The sequence below is a fragment of the Rhinatrema bivittatum genome, chromosome 5, assembly GCF_901001135.1.
Source record: "Rhinatrema bivittatum chromosome 5, aRhiBiv1.1, whole genome shotgun sequence".
NCBI classification, from domain to species: Eukaryota; Metazoa; Chordata; class Amphibia; order Gymnophiona; family Rhinatrematidae; genus Rhinatrema; species Rhinatrema bivittatum.
The window spans coordinates 212,273,424-212,293,098 of NC_042619.1; the positions used below are offsets into that span (position 1 = coordinate 212,273,424).

General features: G+C 46.1%; 1 protein-coding gene across 1 annotated transcript in view; it reads left to right on the plus strand.

The window, feature by feature from the left end:
• EFHC2 (EF-hand domain containing 2) overlaps window positions 1–19,675 on the plus strand; it is a 161,244-nt gene that overhangs the window by 132,104 nt on the left and 9,465 nt on the right. Inside the window, exons 9-13 of the mRNA XM_029603120.1 lie at window positions 991–1,133; window positions 1,839–2,035; window positions 13,024–13,157; window positions 18,636–18,833; window positions 19,560–19,652. Of these exons, the coding sequence (XP_029458980.1) occupies window positions 991–1,133; window positions 1,839–2,035; window positions 13,024–13,157; window positions 18,636–18,833; window positions 19,560–19,652 (765 nt within the window). The remainder of the gene's footprint in view (window positions 1–990; window positions 1,134–1,838; window positions 2,036–13,023; window positions 13,158–18,635; window positions 18,834–19,559; window positions 19,653–19,675) is intronic.

Sequence of the window (19,675 nt, forward strand, 5' to 3'; positions counted from 1 at the left end):
AAAATGTTAAAGAGGTTCAGTGTAATTTGATAAAATCGGACACTATTATGGCAAGGAAGATGGATTACTTTGAGAATGAATTGAGATGAGCAAATTTGAGGTTCCTTAATTTCCCGAGGATGAGATGGATGTCTGCTAAAGATCTCCTCAAAAGTTATCTAATTAATATATTAGGATTTACAGAAACATACCTGCGGATTCTAAAATATTATATCTACCATCAAAGCAGGATATAAAAGATCAGGATGTGAAGTCAGCTGATAATTTATCGGATATAATAGAAAACTCTTTTGAGACAAACATTGAAATGAGAGCGACATTGTTGGTTTCATTCATGCAGGTGGATGATAGAGATTTGATACTTCAATTGTATTTCCGTAAGCAACAACAACAATTCTATGGAAAACAAATCAGAATATTTCCTGATATTACTAAATTGATGCAAGGAAAGAGAAAAGTTTTCCTACAGATGAAAAATGAAGTAATTACAAGAGGAGCCAAGTTCTATCTGAGATTCCCCTGTAGATGTATAGTTGTGTTTCAAAATGATAGATACATCTTTACGGAGTCGGAGCAGCTAAGGCAGTATTTAGACTCACACTCCTAAGAAACCTCAAGAAGGTGTTGGCTATTTATGTAAGGTGTAAGGCCACTATGCAGTTCCTATTCTTAGAGAAAATATTTCCACATAAACTGGTTTAATGTGATTGCTCCCCACCCATACTTATACAGACAAAATTGTTATTCTTTAGTTATTGGGCCCTTTGGCCGTTTATATTGGAATTTATATCCTTTCTGTGCTTTACTGTAAACATTGATTCAATGTTATCTGTTTGAAATCGAATAAAAAGAAAATTAAAAAAAAAAAAAGAAACCCTGTCTGGGCTTACATAACTTATTCAAAAAGCACCTCCTTTTTTCACTATTACCTCGCCGATGTATCTTCACTCACCCTGTATTTGCCTTATGTCTTTTCTCTTCTTAAATTAGGTCTGGTCTTGAAAGTCATGAGCTGAGGTATTTAGCAAGACTTATTTCTGACAACCCTATTGACAAGGATCGGAAGTTCATCATTTCTTACTTCCTCAGTGATGATACTATTCAAGTGTATGAGCCTCCGCAGCGAAATTCAGGTACATCCTAGACTAGCAAGAGATAGATGTGCTACTCAGTATAACAGTACCCTTTCACCAGGACCAGATGAGGAAAGGTATAACTCACCTTTCTCCCTGTGTATTAGTTCCAGGGTAAAACTATTCCTACTAGGTCATTGTTTCATAACACATTTTCCACATGGAAGACTACTAGAGCCTGACAGCTTTCATAAGTATATAGTCCCACAGAGGGTTTTAGTGACTCATAGGCCATTGCATGTGATTTGCATTTCTCCAGCTACATGACTTGTATGGCCCCTCTTGCAGGGTTTGCAATTTTTCAAACTCTAGAGCTTCAGAATGGATGCGCTGTGTGGGGCATCAATCTTGAAGGATATCCATGAAAGTGAACCAATTCCTTTCATCGGTGAGTGTTACTGTGCAGCAGCACAGAGGATTCCATAGAAAAGATCTGAAATGGTCTCCTGTTAGATCTAGTTGAGGCAACTCTCATGGGGATATTTTAAAAATAAAGTGGACATAAACTTAGCTAATGATATCAATGCTTATGGTGAAGCATAAGAGCAAAAATTAACAGTGTGTATCTAGAACACTCAGAAGACAGCTGAAATGATGGATAAATATATTTATTCAGTTATAGAACTATGTAAGAACAAATGGTGATATAAAAAAATTAAAGAAACTCCTGATTACTGCTAATTATTTACAACCATATTCTTCTAGGGGTAATTGGTGGGAAGTTTTTGGAAAGAATTCGTATAATGAAACCTGGGCAGGAACTCTTCAAGAGTGAGATGTCTGTGTACTTCACGGCTCAGGATTTGTTTGTTGGTGCTACCGTTAATTTCTTTGGTCACATCTTCCATTTGATGGATGCTGATGAATACGCTTTCATCTACATGGAGAACAATGCAATGGAGGTGAGTGTGTGTGACCTTAAATAGGCATGTGGTGCTTATAGGAGGCAGTCAAAGGCTGCAGAATATGGTTAAGCACTCCATTCCAAAAGCCCCTCAAAACAGCTTGACCTAGAGCAAACGTGAAGCAGTATCCTAATTTACTTAGTTACCACAAAGCATAAGAATATAAGATGTGCCATATCTACAATATAAATGGGCTCTGACCGACAGCCCGCAAATGCGCAGTAGAGAGCAGCTCTACCGCGCATGCGCGGACGAGAGAGTACGTCGGTCAGAGCGGAGTAACATGGCGCTGGGAGGAAATGGAGCCATGTGAGGGCTGCCTTGGAAGGAGCGGGGAGGAGCAGCGGCGGCGGTATCGGAGCGTCGGGCAGACCAGCAACGAACCCGGTATTGAGGTGCGTGTGAGAGACCCCCGGAGACCTCCCATCTCCATGTCTGCACCGTCCAGCGGGCCGCTCTTAACGGGACCTTGGGGTGGCGGGCGAGTGGCCGACGTCTTGCAGCAAGAATGAGGGACCTGAGCTGCTTCGCCGCTGGTGCGACAACATCGGGAGAGGGAAGGGGTTCTGGATGAGGTGAGAGGAAGGAAAAGGAAGATGAGAGCGGATGGAAGGAAGAGGATGTGAGTGAGTAAGTGGGAAGGGTAAAGATGTGGAGAAGAGAAAAAGAGGGAGTGGAAGAGCGCTGAGGGAGAGGGAAGGGGTTGTGGATGAGCTGAGAGGGGAAGGAAAGGGAAGATGAGAGGGGATGGCAGGAAAAGGGAAGAGGATAGGCTCTGACCGACGGCCCGCAAATGCGCAGTAGAGAGCAGCTCTACTGCGCATGCGCGGAACAGAGCTCTGACCGACGTGCCATGCATCTCTCTCCATGGAGACGAGAACTGGTGCGAGTTCATCTCTCCATGGAGACGAGAACCGTGTGAGTTCAGCGCGCGGACAAGGAGTATCAGGGGGGAGGGGGGAGGGAGTTGGATCGGGAGGAACGTCGAGAGCTCTGACAGACGTGCCGTGCTGCAAGAGAAGGAGTGAGTCACACAGCGCAGTGACTGGGAGGGGATGAGAGTGAGGAATGGGATTGGGAGAGGGTAGGGAGTGACTGAGGAGGGAAGGGGAGGGAGTGGGAGTGAGAATGGGGGGAGAGGTGAGAGTGAGGGAAGGGGTTTCAGTGAGAGGGGAGGGAGGCAGTGGGTGAATAAGACTGAGGGAAGGGAGTTTGAGTGGGGGCAGGGGAGGGAAGGGAGGTGAGTGGAGGAAGGGGGGTGAGTGAGCGAGGGGGAGGAAGATGAGTGACCGAGATGAATGAGAGAGGGGAAGAGAGAGTGAGAGAGAAGTCTAGAAGTGTGCCGTTTCCGAAAACCGAACCGAAAAACGTTTTAATGTAGCCCGTTGTTACGGGCGTAACGGCTTGTTAGGCCAGACCAAAAGTCCATCAAGCCCAGCATCCTGTTTTTGATAGTAGTCAGTCCAGATCACTAGGAAGTACCCGGCAGATCTCAAAGAGTAGATCGATTCCTTATTGCTCATGCCCAGGGATAAGTAAGTTGTGGCTTTCCCCAAGCCCCACCCTGGCTAATAATTCTTTATGGACTTTTCCTTTAGGAACTCTTCTAAACCCCTTTTAAACCCAGATATGTAGCTTGATATAGTCTGTAACTTTTCTAGTTCTGTTGTATCTTTTTTGTGATGATGTGACCAGAACTGCACACAATACTCAAGATGCAGTCACACAATGGATCAATACAGGGATATTATGATTGTCTCAGTTTTATTCTCTATTCCTTTCCAAATAATTTCTAACATTCCATTTGCTTTTTTTGACCAGTGCTGCTCACTGAGCTGAAAAATTTCAAACTATCATCCACAATGACTCCATGATCCTTTTCCTGGGTGATGATGCCTCATGCAGACCCCAGCATTGTGTAGCTGTAGTTAGGATTATTTTTCCATATGTGCTTCATTTAGCACTTATCCACATTAAATTTTATCTGCCACTTAGTTGCATGGTTCCCCAGATTGGCAATATCCTTCTTCAGCAGCTCACAGTCCACTTGTGTTTTAACAACTTTGAATAATTTTGTGTTATCTGTAAAACTGACCAGCTTACTTGTAGCTCTTTTTTTACAGATCATTTAAGTAAAAATTAAACTGCACTTTTCCTGTACGTACCCGGATCAGTCCAGACTCCTGGGTTTTGCCCCCCCTCTAGCAGATGGAGACATAACTGGGAAGGAATCAGGTGGCTTTTGGCAAAGTTGATCACCCAGCCGAGTGATCGCAATAGCTGAAGAACCCAATGAACCGCCTAGCGGCAAAGCAACTCCAACTTTCCCGAATCAGCCGATCATCCAGATATGGGTGAACAAAGAACCCTTCCTTTCGGAGTTGCGCCGCCACTACAATCATCACTTTGGTAAAGGTCCTGGGTGCCATGGCAAGGCTGAATGGCAGAGCACGAAACTGGAAGTGGTCTCCCAGGATGGCGAACCTCAGGAATTTCTGATGGTTGGACCAGATGCCGATGTGCAGGTATGCTTCTTTGAGATCTAGAGATGCCAAGAATTCACCCTTGCTTACCGATGCAATGACGGATTTCAGAGTTTCCATGCGAAACCGTGGAATCTGAAGGCATCTATTTACTCTTTTTAAGTCGAGAATGGGCTGGAAGGTGCCCTCCTTCTTTGGCACCATGAAGTAAATGGAGTAACTTCCCATCCGCTGTTCCGCTAGAGGAACCTTTACAATGGCCCCGAGTTTGAGGAGACGCTGCAACGTGTCTCATACCGCCTGGCGTTCCTCAACGTACGAGCATTGGGATACAAGAAAGCAATCTCGAAAGTGCCAAGCAAAATCTAACCCATAACCATGCTTTATCATATTGAGGACCTACTGGTCGGAAGTCAGAGTGGCCCATTCCTCGTAAAACCGAGACATTCTGCCTCCCACCACTGGAGCAGAGGAATGGACCGGCCTCACATCATTGGGAGGACTTGACGCCACTGGAGGACTGCGGGGTTCCTGGTCTTCCGAAGCACTGGCCTCGAAAGGACCGAGATCAGGACTGCTGTCTTCCCAATGGCTGACGAAAGGAAGATCCTGAAGACCAGGAGGAATGGGATCTTCGATTTCCTCTTAGGCGCGAGTGAGATGGAAAGGAGCCCCTCACCCTTGGCCTATCCTCTGGTAGGCAGTGCACCTTGTTCTCACCCAAGGATTGAATCATGACCTCCAGATCCTTTCCAAAAAGCAGCTTTCCCTTAAAAGGTAAAGAGCCCAACTGAGCTTTGGAGGAAACGTCTGCTGACCAGTTTCTCAACCAGAGAAGTCTGTGGGCAGATACCGCTGAAACCATTGATCTGGCTGAAGTACGCAGAAGGTCATAAAGGGCATCTGTACTATAAGCGACCGCTGCTTGCAGACGCCCCGCTTGCACCGCTTCTTCTTCCATCAGGGCAATGCTATTCTGCAATTGCTGAACCCAGTGAAGACTTGCCCTCAAGGAGAAATTACTACAAATGGCAGCTCGGACACCAAGCGCTGACCCCTCAAATATCTTTTTGAGCTACACCTCCAGCTTCCGATCCTGGAAAACTTTGAGTGCCGTTGCGCCTGTCACAGGGATAGTGGTCTGTTTTGTGACCGCAGACACTGCTGCATCCACCTTAGGAACGTGGAGAAGGTCTAACGCCTCTTCTAGCAAAGGATATAGCTTGTCCATCGCCTTACTGACCTTCAACCCCAGATCAGGAGTATCCCATTCTTGGAACAGCAAGTCCGTAACAGAAAGATGAAAGGGAAAGGACTCGGTTGGACCACGCAGACCCACCACGACAAGATCCTTGGAACCCATTTGGGAATCCTCTTGAGGGGTCTCAATATGCAGTTCGAGGATCGCAGGAATTAGCGGGCCCAACTCATCCCTGCGAAACAGGTGGACCACCTTTGGGTCATCTCCTTCAACAATCTGTGGACCCCCGTAAGCTGGAGGTAAGTCCTGGTCATCCTCGAGATCCCTTCCCTGATGAGGTGCCCCGCTAGGCTCCTGATCATCATGCTCCGAGACCTCAGAGGATGAATCATCCCACAGATAGGGGGATAAGGGCCGAAGCGGTCTCTTAGCCTTTAGATCCCCCACTCCTGCTGAAGCCTGGACCTTTTGACCGCTTGACTCCCTGAGCCACTGGTCCCCTGGGCTGAGCGCACCTTAGGGCCCTCTCCTGAATGCCTCCGAGCTGCTCTCCTGGCCTTAAAGACCTTATGCAGCAACAAAATTAATTTGGATGAAAACGAAGAGGAGGAGGAGGAGTCTGATGCCCCCTTGGGGCTCTCCTCAATCGGCCCTGGGAAATGGGAATTCCTTTGCCGGGCAGCCCCCCTCAGGGGCTGTAGGCTGCGGGGGAAGAGGAGGAGGGGAAATCTCTCCCCCCTCTTTGGTTTGCGCTGCAGCACAAAATGTGGCCAAAATGGTGAGCGTGGGAACAGCCTGCAGGCTGAGGTGGCAAGTGCCCGGACGTCGCTGAGCTCCGTCACAGCCGAGAAACACCTCCCCCAACCGCCACCGATGTGCCTTCCCCTCCGGGGAGGCAGGCAGAACAGAGACCACTGCACAAAAGGCATGCACGCGCATCCCCACATGCATGACAGGCTGCCCCTCGAGGCATTGCGAACCGGCTGAGGAAAATAAACAACTTTTTTTTTTGTGGCGGCAACGGCGGAGAACAGGCGCCAAAATAGCGCAGGAACGCTCTTACTGTTTTCAACTCCGGGAGGAAAATGGGTCCTGATTGTTCTGAGGTGAGTAAGCTGGGCTCCCCAGTATCACCCCCAACTCGGGACTGTGCTGATAAGGGTTCTCAACCCCTATGCAGCCGAGCCTCAATACTAGGGGGATGGTCCCCTCAGGACCTGTGGACCCTCTGGGAAGCTAAATGTAACTGCTCCTGCTGGCTTCCGATGGAAAGCTCTCTTCTTCTTTTTGGTTTTTTTTTTTTTTAAATAACACCAACTCTAAACAAACCATAAGCCCAATTCCTGACCACACTTTGATTTTCTATTTTTCATTTTTTTGAAACTAGCTACAGACTGTAGGATTTTGCACCTCCACTATCTACAGGAGACAGAGAAATACTGACGGACTTTAGGTGGCACCTCAGTGTATAGGGTAGAGTTGGTCAAAACTTCTCTGTCTCCATATGCTGGTGGAGAGGCAAAACCCAGGAATTTGGCCTGATCTGGGTATGTACAGGGAAATCATAATGCATCGTAACTGACTATCTAAGGTTCAGTTTACAATATATATTCTGTTAATTAATCAATCAATCTAAATTGTTCACTTGCAGCCAGCACACCTGTCCGGCTGCCATCGACCTGCCAGACTGACCCAGTTATACCTGCCCATGATTGTTTTCAATGCCTTATGTACGCAGCCTGCCATACTAACCCAGCTGCTTTTCTGTTTGCTTTTAACTGTTCTTTTTTTTTATTTTTTATTTTTTATTGCATTTCAAATTAACACAATATATCTTGTAACAGCAATAAAGGGACAAGAAATCCAATCTTCTCATTCATGATAACGTGACAAAGAAGTAAAGTATCTCCCTAAATACATAGGAAATAAGGGAGGGGGAGATAACCCTAAGAAATACAAAAGGAGCAAAATAATCCATGAAAATAAAATTTTAAAAAACCCAGAGGTTTCCATCACATTTACCCAATTGCCATTCTACACTGTTTATGATTATCACTTAAGATGAGAATAAAAAAAAAACAAAACGCAGTTGTGATGGCTCAAAGAAAACATACTTAGAATTTTGAAATTGTATTATACATTTGCAAGGATAGCATAGTATAAACTTAGAACACTCAGCTTTTTGTCTCCTTCGACAAAAATAGGTTGGGAGTCGCAGAATCTAAGTAGACCCTGTCCTATTGGCTAGCAGACTGTATTTCCTTCTGCTACACCCAAGCAGCTTGAAGGTCATATTAAGGCTCACTCAGTCCAAGCTATGTCAGTTTCGGTGGCTCATTTGTGTCCAGTGCCCATTCATGAGAGCTGTAGGGCGGCAACCTGGAGTTCCCTCCATACCTTCGCCTCTCATTATTGTCTGGACAAGGATGGACGACGTGACAGTCATTTTGGCCAGTCAGTCCTCCATTAATCTTTTTCAGCCATGAAAACCCAACTCTTCCTACCTGGGCCTTTTCTTGGTGTGCAGGCCTGCTCCCCTTGTTCTAGCAGCTCTAATTGTTGTGCACATTTGCACTGTTATACGCAGCTTGTGTTGGGAGCAGCCTGTAACTACATACTCATCTATTTGAAAGGACTACAATCTTGCTTCTCCTTGGAGAAAGCAGAGTTGCTTACCTGTAACAGGTGTTTTCCAAGGACAGCAGGATGTTAGTTCTCACGAAACCCACACGCCACCCCACAGAGTTAGGTTTCTTTCAGTTTATTATTTTATTTTTCGCGAATTCTGTTATAAGACTGAAGAGGGGACCTGCATGGACGCGTGGATAGTGGCATGCTGGGCATGCTCGTGTGTTAGTCAAAGTTTCTAGAAACTTTGACAAAAGTTTTCTGTTAAGGGCTCCATCTGATGATGTTACCCATGTGTGAGGACTAACATCCTGCTGTCCTTGGAGAACACCTGTTACAGGTAAGCAAATCTGCTTTCTCAGATACACTGTATAGTCTGGCTTGCCCTTGTCTGGATGTACTTACATCTTCAAATAATTCTAATAGATTGGTAAGGCAAGACTTCCCTTTGCTGAATCCATGTTCTTTAAGGTGCTCTGGTGGTCTAAACTATTCACCCCTCCCCACCCTCTTCTCAAGTTGCTACCTTGGCTCCCCCCTTTGCGTCTGCATACAGTGCAGAGTTCTCTTACTTGCCTACAAATGCATGTTGCGGTAATGGACCCTTGGACCGAGGTGAGGTTGACGCTTCCCGCAGGGAGGAGCCCTGCAAGTCCTCACCGTTGGCAGGCGGAGCTGGCTGGAGCAGAGGCCCAATAGGAACTTCACCAGTACCAGCCCTCGTTCCCCTTAGGTTGAGCCCTCGGGTGCCTGAGTCGGCTGAACTTAGGCACGGGCCTCTATGAAGAGAAGAATTCATCGCAGAAGAGGTAGTGGCAGCAGGCAGAAAGTGAAGTCAGTCCAAGCAGAGGTCAGGGCAGGTAGCAGACAGCAGAGATGAGATCAGGCCGAGGTCAAGATCAGGTGGAGTATGGCGAGACGAGGAGCAAGCAGAAGTCACAAGGCAGCCAGAAGGCAATGAGAAGTCAATCCAAGGGGAAGGAGGAAAGGCGGAACAGCAGGAAGACACAGAGGAAGGACAAGGAACCACAAGACAGGAACACAGGAACTCTGAAGCCACAGGAAGGAACAGGAAACACGAAGACAAGGCACTGGAACAGAAGCAGGATCAGGAACCAGGAAAAACGAGTCAATCGGCCACTCAGGAGAGTTTGACCTATTGCCGAGGCATCTGAGGCTGGTCTGAGCTGGCCTTAAATAGTAGAGAGCCTGTGATGTCATCAGCGGGCACTGCGGTGGTTTTCCTGCCGAGGGCCCTTTAAATAGGGCTGAGTCATGTGCGTGCCTAGAGGCGCTCCACGTCTGTATGGGAGGAAGTGACTTGGAAGGTGCTATCTTTCATCAGCTGCTTCTGGTTTTTTTCCTGTCTTTCAACAATCTGCAGCCTGTAGCTACCTGAGCTAGCCTCCTATAGTAAAACAACAGGGATGTTTTTGAAAGGATTCATTCTCTGAAAACACTGATTGGTTGCTTCTAGTTTTGTAACTTGTCCGAGATATTCCTATTTTCTTCCAGTGAGCCAAAAATAGCAATTTTCTGTCCCTTCTGCGCATGACTCATTTTGCCCCCAAATAGACAGATATGGATCCCTTTTACAGAATTATTTCCACAATTGGAAAGCATAAAAAGCTGGTTTCCGTCTGGCACACTCCCTCCTATAAAAGGAGTCTGATATCAGAAGGTCTTTCACTGACCAATCAGTCACATTATCAGCAGGCAGTAGCTGAAAGCCCCACACAAAAATGCAGGAATTCACAAATAAACATATACACATACACACACACACACGGAAATTGAGGCTGGAGGGAGCCTGAGGATCAGATAGGGAGTTGAGGCTAAGGGGGCTATTATCTTATTCTACTGCAATAAGGGGATGAGCTGCCAAGATGGGAGATTAAGACTGGAGGGGTGGGGGTGGGTCAAAATTAAGGATGGGGGGAATGTTTGATATTGAGAGGTTGAGGAGATTGCTTGTTGGGGACACTGAGAGGGATGATGGAGTGTTGGGGGGGGGGGGGGGCATTAAGGGAAATATAGAACAAGATGGCAGATCAAGACCATATGGCTCATCCAATCTGTCCAATCACATCTCCTGTTCAGCTTTATAGTTCCTTTCTCTCCCTCAGAGATCCTCTGTGCTTGTCTTATGCTTTCTGGAATTCAAATAAAGGGTAGATAAAGTGGGAGAGGGGAGAACGTGCTGAGGATTGAGCAGGAGGGAAAGAGAGAATAAAAAAAGTGGGGATTGAGCACACACATACACCCACACTGTAAAGAACACCTTTGGAAAATCTGTTTATGCCATGGAGCACACTTTTCCAGTTTTGAAAAGAAATGAACTTTCAAATCGTGTCATTTATGGCAGGTATTCTTCTAGTGATCGTTAAACTCAAAGCTTCATATCTAATTTCAAGAGAATCTGAATAATATTTGCATATAGTGCTGGCTATATCACGTGTTTGCTGCATTTCTGGGAATCCTCTGGAAACCTTTTCAGTTTGTAAATAAAGTATCTGGGTCTTTTTCAGTTTTTACAGTTAAATTCACTTATATGGCTACTCTTCTCACTTCCCCGGCACAGATTCACCAACAGTTACAAACATGCAAATCATACAATTGCATGCACGCAGTCTAAAGCTGTTCATCCAACAATTCTCACATCACCACAGGCCTCACTTTTTCTTTAAATTTTATTTAGATTCTACTCTTTGTGACACTTTCTGCTTCTGGAATTTCTCCACTTGCTTCCTTTTCCTGTATGTATAAAACATTAAGGGGCGGATTTTCAGAGCCCTGCTCGCCTAAATCCGCCTAAATCCGGGCGGATTTAGGTGAGCAGGGCCCTGCGCGCCGGTGCGCCTATGTTCAATAGGCCTACCGGCGCGCGCAGACCCCGGGACTCGCGTAAGTCCCGGGGTTTTCCGAGGGGGGCATGTCGGGGGCTTGTCGAGGGGGCGGGCCCGATCCGCGTGGCGTTTTCGGGGCGGGCCGTAGCGTTTCGGGGGCGGGCCCGGGGGCGTGGTTACGGCCCGGGGCGGTCTGGGGGCGTGGCCTCCGGACCCGCCCCCAGGTCGCGTCCCGGCGAGCTAGCGGCCTGCTGGCGTGCGGGGATTTACGTCTCCCTCCGGGAGGCGTAAATCCCCCGATAAAGGTAAGGGGGGGGGTTTAGACAGGGCCGGGCGGGTGGGTTAGGTAGGGGAAGGTGAGGGGAGGGCAAAAGAAAGTTCCCTCCGAGGCCGCTCCGATTTCGGAGCGGCCTCGGAGGGAATGGAGGTAGGCTGCGCGGCTCGGCGCGCGCTGGCTATATGGAATCGATAGCCTTGCGCGCGCCGATCCCGGATTTTAGCGGATACGCGCGGCTACGCGCGTATCTATGAAAATCCAGCGTACTTATGTTTGCGCCTGATGTGCCAACAAAAGTACGCCAAATCGCGCTATTTGAAAATCTACCCCTAAGCCTCTATAGCGGCTGGCCCTCATTAAGTTGGTCAGTGCACATGTTCTCACACCCTTTATAACACAAAAGCAAGACCATTTCCATGACTTCATGTATTCTCATATCTTTGTCTCCATATTTCTTTTAGAGCCATAGTTCATTATCAGAACTCTCTGATTCATATTTAAAGTTAAATGAACTCTTGGACATATCTCAAGATTTCCACATGTTATCTGGCTAAATTCCAACTTTTTGAATATTGAGATTAAAATTTTGCCAGATAAAAAATTTTGCCAGATAATTTTGCCAGATATCTAAGCCAGGCCTAGGCATTCCTAGGCCTGGCTAAGATATCCAGCTATCTCTCAAAAATTTACACCAGTTCTGGTGCTGATGTTAAGTCTTGAGGAGCCCAAAAAGTGTACAGTGAAGCAGAAAATACTGCTTTTCTGTACTTCCTCCAACTTATCATGGCGATATTAAGTCGGAGGAAATAAAAAGCTAGAAATGTCCCAAAAAAAAAAAAGTGTGCCGGCGGACAGGTTAGGAAAAAAGGATGCTCTAAAATTGAGCGTCCATTTTCCTAAGTGGCTGACAGTCACCTCTCCCAGGCGCCCACTGCTGAGGAGCTGCAAGGGGCGTGCAGTTTGCCCTAGCGCCTCTTTTTTACTGAGGCAGCCCATTTGCATGTAGCATTGGGCGCCCTGGAGAGATGGATTGGTGCATGTTAAGGGAGTGGGCATTCAATCTTGAACGCTCTGATATTGCATTGGCCCGCCTGTCTCTCCCGCATATTCTCTGTCTTCTGCACATATGAATCATCAGGTCTCCATTTTGTTTTCTAAAAGAGAATTTACTATTTGCCCTGGGACAAAGACTGGACATACTTTTTACTCCCAGGGCTCTCCACCAATTTTCAAAACACAAGTATACAGGGTCACTTGCACCTGCTTTTTCTCTGGGTAGATTTTTGCTGGAAAAAATAAATGCAAAGATCCTCCCCCCTTCCCTTCCCAACCTGCCACTGGGAACATCTTCTCTCAGTGCAGATAAAAATCTGAGCAGTTCATTCCTCTGACAAAGCAAGACATAAAAAGAAAACAAGTGCACAAAAAGAAGCTAAACAACTTCCTAAGCAAATGATAAAAATAGTAATAGTTAAAGAAAAGGGAGTAGAGAAGTGGGAAAGCTGCACAATGCGTTACGTATACTTACTGGAAATCTTGTTTTCCATCAGTTCCCTGTAGCCAACATTAACATCATCCTAAACAAGCTGAAAACCAAAGGAGAGCCCAGATCCAGAGAAATCAAACAGATGTTTGCAGCCAGTGACATAGAAAAAACCAATAAGATTGGATATGAGCAATTCAGGTAAGTCCCAGCAAACCTGCAGCGCTGTCATGGAACAAGGATGCCTACAGAAAGAATTCCTGATAACTTTTCTATTATCTCTGAATGTATTTGTGATCTCTGTAGATGTTTAATTTAATTTGAGATTTGTATTTCGCCCTTCGTGATTAGGTAGGTACTCAAAATGGATTACATTAGGGGGCATCTATGAATTTTAAAAAGCATTAACACACTTAAAATTGGGTTTTACATATGTAAATGCACTTTACTTGTCTAAATGAGCTTTTGAAAATTGCTACAATATCTATCATTGAACTGTCCATAGGATATTTAATTGTGAGTGTACGATATGCATGAAAATAGCTTTTTAAAATTGCTACGATAGTATTTTACATTTACACGTGTAACTCCTTTTAAAATTACCTCCATTGTCTAATATTTTTAATGCATGCAGTAAACATTTTTTAACTCTTCCCCCAGTCAGGCCAGTCCATTATACATGGGTTGTGCACCCCTACCAGCATATGAAGACAGAGATCAGCAGACTTGCTGATGTCACCAGCCTGCCAGTATTCTCTGTCTCCAACGGATGGTGAACGTGGTCCCTCATTTGAGCAGGGACATGAACTGATCCTTAGCTCCGGGGGGGAGGGGGGAATTCCAGAGAAGATGATTGGGATCCTCTCCCTCTGGTGCAACCCCCGCCCCTCCCCCAGTTTTTGCCCCTCTCCCTCCCTTGTTTAAGAATACTGGACGCTGATGAGGAATTTTTAAAGTCACATGTGTCTGGGGAAATAAAGTTAAAAAAAAAAAGAGGAGGAGCTACGATCGAGGCAGAAGGTGTTGCAAGAGCCTGGCAGGCCCTGGGACAGCTTCTCAGAGCCATAGCCAGGCCATTTGGCACCTATGACCAAGTGAGAATGTGCGCCTTCACTCTGAACATAACATACAGCACCACGAGCTGGAAGATTCTGTTACATGGAGGAGGCTTTAATTTTCATGTTTATTTTACCCCAGTAGTTTTCTCCTGCTCCTTTGGGCTTCCAGCTCAATTTGAACCAGTAAGGAGATCCTGGCAACATAAGCCTTCATTCAAAAACTGAACTGGAAACCCCCAGAAGCCAGACTCTGCATGGCAAGCAACACCAAAGAAATAGAAACACATTTCCTATGTTATGCAAAATAAAAGATATAATGAGCTGCACATTCCTAAAGTTGACATATTCATTTCACTAAACTGAATATAAAATGCTTTTATCTACCCTTGCAGTCTTGACATTTTATTTTTCAAATCACTTTGGTCCTCATCTCTTTATACTGCTTTCCTCTTCTGTTCATTTTCTGTTTTCTCTCTCTCCTCTTTTCTTCTTCAATCCCTCCCTGACACCTCTGTCTAATATCGATCTTTCCCTTTTCTTCATTCTCTTTATCTCTGCCTCTCTATCCACTCATCTAGATTTCATCCCCCTTCTGTCCCTCCAGTTCTCTGTGCCATTCCTACACCTCGCCAACTCTCTCCTCTATTGCCCCCTCTCAGTCCTTCATCTCCCCCTCATTGAGTTGCTCCTTTTACCATCTCCAGCTGTCTGGCCCCTTATCTTTCCCCTCAACAGCTGCATCTGTTCTTGTTCTCTTGAAACCCCCTCACCCTCAAATCCTCCTCCTCTCCCCCCACCTCTGTCATCTTCCACTGTCATCTGTGAACCAATCATATCTTCCATTCCAGTGTATCAGTGTTAAGCACCCTAGGAGAACCTTACAGTCTTGCACCCCCTTCCTCCCTGGTTGCACCCTCCCCACACACAATTAAAAATTGTGCATTTATAATAACAGATTTTACATGAGAGGACTCTGTGAAATAAAAATATCATTTACAGCATGTATATTATATTTACATGTGCTGCTGCAGTGCCAACCAGAAATCCGTGCAAAAAAATAATTTAAAAAAACCACTTGCAACCCATATGGAATTAGGCCTATGGTAATATGCATTGGGAGTGGGTTTGGCCCTTGGAAAGCCATAGTAAACTGAATTTCAATTGCAATATTGTAAACCTCTCATACCAAAACAGCCCTAACTGCCAGCACTCAAACAGTAACAATCCTACCTATGAAAAAGCAACACTACAAATATTACACCTGATTCTAAAACACCAATGGATCTAGTAGTAAAACAAAACAAGCCAGGCTGCTATGGATCCCTACACAGAAAATACACGCTAGCAGAATACCTCACCTCTGTCACATGTACAGAACATAGACAGACCCTCACTATGTACAGAATAAAAAGACCATAATGTATAAATAAAAACATGCAAACAAAAACTAAACTGGAAACAGCAAAAAGCCAGAATCAGCAACAAGGGAAAAACAGAAAGATCACCAGTCCTCAAAAGACATCAAGCGATAAAATCAAGAATTATAAAACTGTAACGATGCTACTCGTGGGCCCCAGCTGCAAGCAGCCTCTCATCTTGGCAGGCCCTGCAGCCTGACGCCGCTGCTTCATCCGACTCGACACTGCCGAGGCCTCGCCGGTCCTTCCCCGTGGCAGGGAACCGCTCTTGTCTCCTGCTTCCGTGCGGCTTAGAGGCCGTCGCCACTGCCGTCCTTCTTGCAGCAGGAGTAGTGCCACCTCTCTCTGTCCTCCGTGGCCTGGGTACCGCCGACGATGCTGATTCCGCTGCCGACTCAGTCCTGGCCCAGATTCTCCTTAGGTGCGCAGCCACGCCGCTCTTCGGGGAAAAGCCCCGCGGCCCAAACTAATGACATCATTCCCTCGTTGCCTGTTTAGCCTTATAAAAGGGCTCTTCACCAGTCCCTCGTTGCCTTTGCAAGGAGTCTGCTTGCTCCTGGATTCCTGGTTTCCATCTCATCATTCCAGGAGGCTTCTGAGGTCCATCATCCCTCCTTCAAGGTCTGCTGTTCTTCGTGGGAGCTCCCTTGTCTTTGTCCGTTGTTCCTGGTCTCTCGTCGGATCCTGTATCCTTGTCTGTCCTGTGTCTTGACGTTCCAGTTCTCTGGTTACTGTCTCCAGATGTTCCTGTCTTCAGATGTCCCAGTCTTCTCTGGTTCCTCTCTTCAGTTGTCCCTGTCTTTGGATGTTCCAGTTCTTCGGTTCCTGTTTCCAGTTGTTCCAGTACTTCAATTCCTGTGTCCAGTTGTCCCTGATCCTCTAGTTCCTGGCTCCGGGTATCCCAGCCTTGTCTCGCCCGCCAGATTCTACCTCCAGATGACCATCCTGTGAGTAAATCCGTATCTGATCCGGTGTCCTGTTCCCGGTCATTGGAGCCCTGTTTCGATTGGATCCTTCTTCAAGCGCTGCCCATATTCCTCTTTCCTTCTGAGCTTCAGTCCTACGCTTGTCCTGCTCTCTGCGTGGTCTGAGACCAGCCTCTTCAGGTTATGTATGACACGCAGTGGGACAGGGTGGGCCGCGACCAGCCCACAGGAGGGCTGTGTAGGGCGCCCTGAGGTGTAGTGCTTGCCTGAGTCTCCAAGTGCCTTGTCTCGTCTGAGTTTCCAAGTGCCTAGTCTCCTGCCGTTCCCAGGTGGCAGGTCCAAAAGGGCTATCAAGTGGCAGGAGGGCTACCCCAGAGACCAGCATTGCATTGCTGGGTCTCTTCTGGTGCATTGGGTTTGGCAGAGGTCAGAATGCTTCGAGTCTTCAGCCTGTCCCCCTGTACTTGGATACGCCTCGCCTGCCTCGGCGCTTCTCCGGAATCCTCCGCTGGAGTCAAGCCGTGGTCCAAGGGCACCCACTCTCTCCTGGATAGGGACTGCTAACTAGCGCTCCCAACAAAAACATCAATCATAATAGTAAAATCATACTAATAAAAAGGAATATTTCAAAACAGCTGACTAATAGAACAGCATGTCAGAGCAGTAACACATTTTTGAGATTCCTGGATGTTCATCAGGTACTCATCAAGTATCTGGAGGTCACTAACTCTTTTCATAAAACTGACCATTATCCGTCTAAATTGCTTTTGAATACGTACCCCTTATATACAGCCCGATCCAGTAAAGTCCGTGGGAGAGCGGACTAACGCCCGCTCTCCCGGCGCGCGCACTGGCCCCTCGCCGGTGCGCGCGATCCAGTATTTAAATTAGGCGACGCGGTGCAAACGAGGAAAAGGAGGCGCTAGGGACACTAGCGCGTCCCTAGCGCCTCCTTTTGGCCTGGAGCGGCGGCTGTCAGTGGGTTTGACAGCCGCCGCTCAATTTTGCCGGCGTCGGTTCTCGAGCCCGCTGACAGCCACGGGCTCGGAAACCGGACGCCGGCAAAATTGAGCGTCCGGTTTTCGGCCCGACAGCCGCGGGCCGAATTCAAAATTTTTTTTTTTTTTTTTTAACTTTTTTTAACTTTTGGGGACCTCCAACTTAATATCGCTATGATATTAAGTCGGAGGGTGCACAGAAAAGCAGTTTTTACTGCTTTTCTGTGCACTTCCCTGGCGCCGGAAGAAATTAGCGCCGACCTTTGGGCGGCGCTAATTTCTTAGAGTAAAATGTGCGGCTTGGCTGCACATTTTACTTACTGGATCGCTCGGGAATACCTAATAGGGCCATCAACATGCATTTGCATGTTGAGGGCGCTATTAGGTGCCGCGGGTGGGCCGCGTGTTTTCCTCCCCTTACTGAATAAGGGGTAAGGGAAAACACGCGTCCAGAGCAGGGTGACAGTGCGCTCCGACGGAGCACACTCTACTGGATCGACCTGATATATTGCAAGAGGGCAGGTTTGTCAAACTGAGGTTGTCTCTTTACTTTTATTCTGTCTTTTCTTCCACTTTTTTGAGGCAGGTTGTTCCAAGTAAGAGGATTTTCTCTCCAAAAGTTTGAAGCTTGTTATTAATCTGACTAATAAAGTTTGTTTCAGTGCTTTGTCCAGGGAATATTTATTTCTCTCAGTGCAATATCACCTCTATCTATAATGTCACGGAGGAAAACTGTGTGCTCTGCCTCTATCTGCTGGTAAGGGGACACAACCTACCTATATGCGTTATAATTTCTTCCTGCCTTATCTTCCTTCCAGCTTGTTGCAAGCTTCCAAGTTCTCCTCCCCTGTTGATTGTAACTTTGACTTATTCCCACCTATGGTTATCTTCGTTCACTTGAATTGTTACTCCAGTTATACCCCTTGTTAAATGTAAACCGATCCGATATGGTTATTTACTATGAAGGTCGGTATATAAAACTGTTAAATAAAATAAATAAATAAATATGCACTCACTGGATTGGTGTAGCAAGACTCATGGAAAGAAAACTAACAGATAAAATTTCTCCTTATGTAAATATGAGTACAGAATTTATACAGTTATCTTTATTCATATACTGTGCTAATATACTCTGCAAAGAGTAACATTATGGATTGGTTTGATCTCCAGTGGCTTTGCTATGGTATCAAAATTATACCAGTGTTGTAGAAAACCTCTGATAAAGGATATCATTATAATATCTACCTTCTAATTTTCTCTATTTTATTTCTTCTAACAGAAATCTGTTGCTGACTGTGTCAGAGGGGACCCTTTCTGAACATGAGATTATGACAGTCGCAAGATTTTACAGCGTGCAGGAAGATTCGGAAGTGGATGTTAACTTCCTGCTTGCATTAGCCCAGGACCAACTCAAGAGAAACACCTTTGAAGACTTCTCCAAACTGAAGGATTCGTTTATGTACAGTGACCGAGAAAAGTAATGCTCCCACGCTTTCTCTCTAGCCTGATATTTTGCAGAGAGTACACTGTAGCTTTCTCAGGACTGTGAATGGCTTCAGATTTTCCTGGCCACTCAGGTTCTGGAATTGCTGGTGACAGCAGCAGAATGTACGAGCAAAAATGCTGGGTGTTCCAGCAAAATGGAACACGTGGAGAATCTAAGGAGAAAATAGCTGATAGTGGGCTAAAAAAAAAGTACCAAAAATGCTCCCATAGGACGTAACAAGAGCTATACAGCTTCAGCCACACTCCAGCCCAAACTTATGCTGGCCCACTGTAAAAGTAAACCGATTTGGATCAGAGGGTTACTGGAGTCCAGTCAGAGGTGTGCATTTGCATGTCTTAGAGCTGGGGGAGTGGAGGGTGAAATCGCCATATATCTTTTTCAGGCCTGTTGAATATTTTCTTTCTTAGCTGAATATAAGCTTAGACAACAATTTCTGTTTGGGTTTTTCCTCACTCATCATCTATGAAAGACCTAAGTATTTTTTGGCTGAATTGTACGCTAAGGATTTCTTTCTTTCCTTTTTACCACTTTTACAAAGCATGGGGGAGAAATATAGATCACTGTTGGTAAGGATTTAGTCTTCTGTAGAAAAATCTTGAGTGCTTACTTAGTTTCCAGCCTTTTAAAAATTGCACCTGTTTGTTCACTTGCAATCTGCAGTGTAAAACATGATGGCATTCTGTCCTTTATATGTAGGAATGGGTTACTCTCTGTGCAGGAAAGTCGGACAATCTTCAAAGCCTTCAAGGTGCCCATCGCAGATGATCTCTTACGAAACATATTAATGAAGTAAGCCATGGTTTTATAGATTG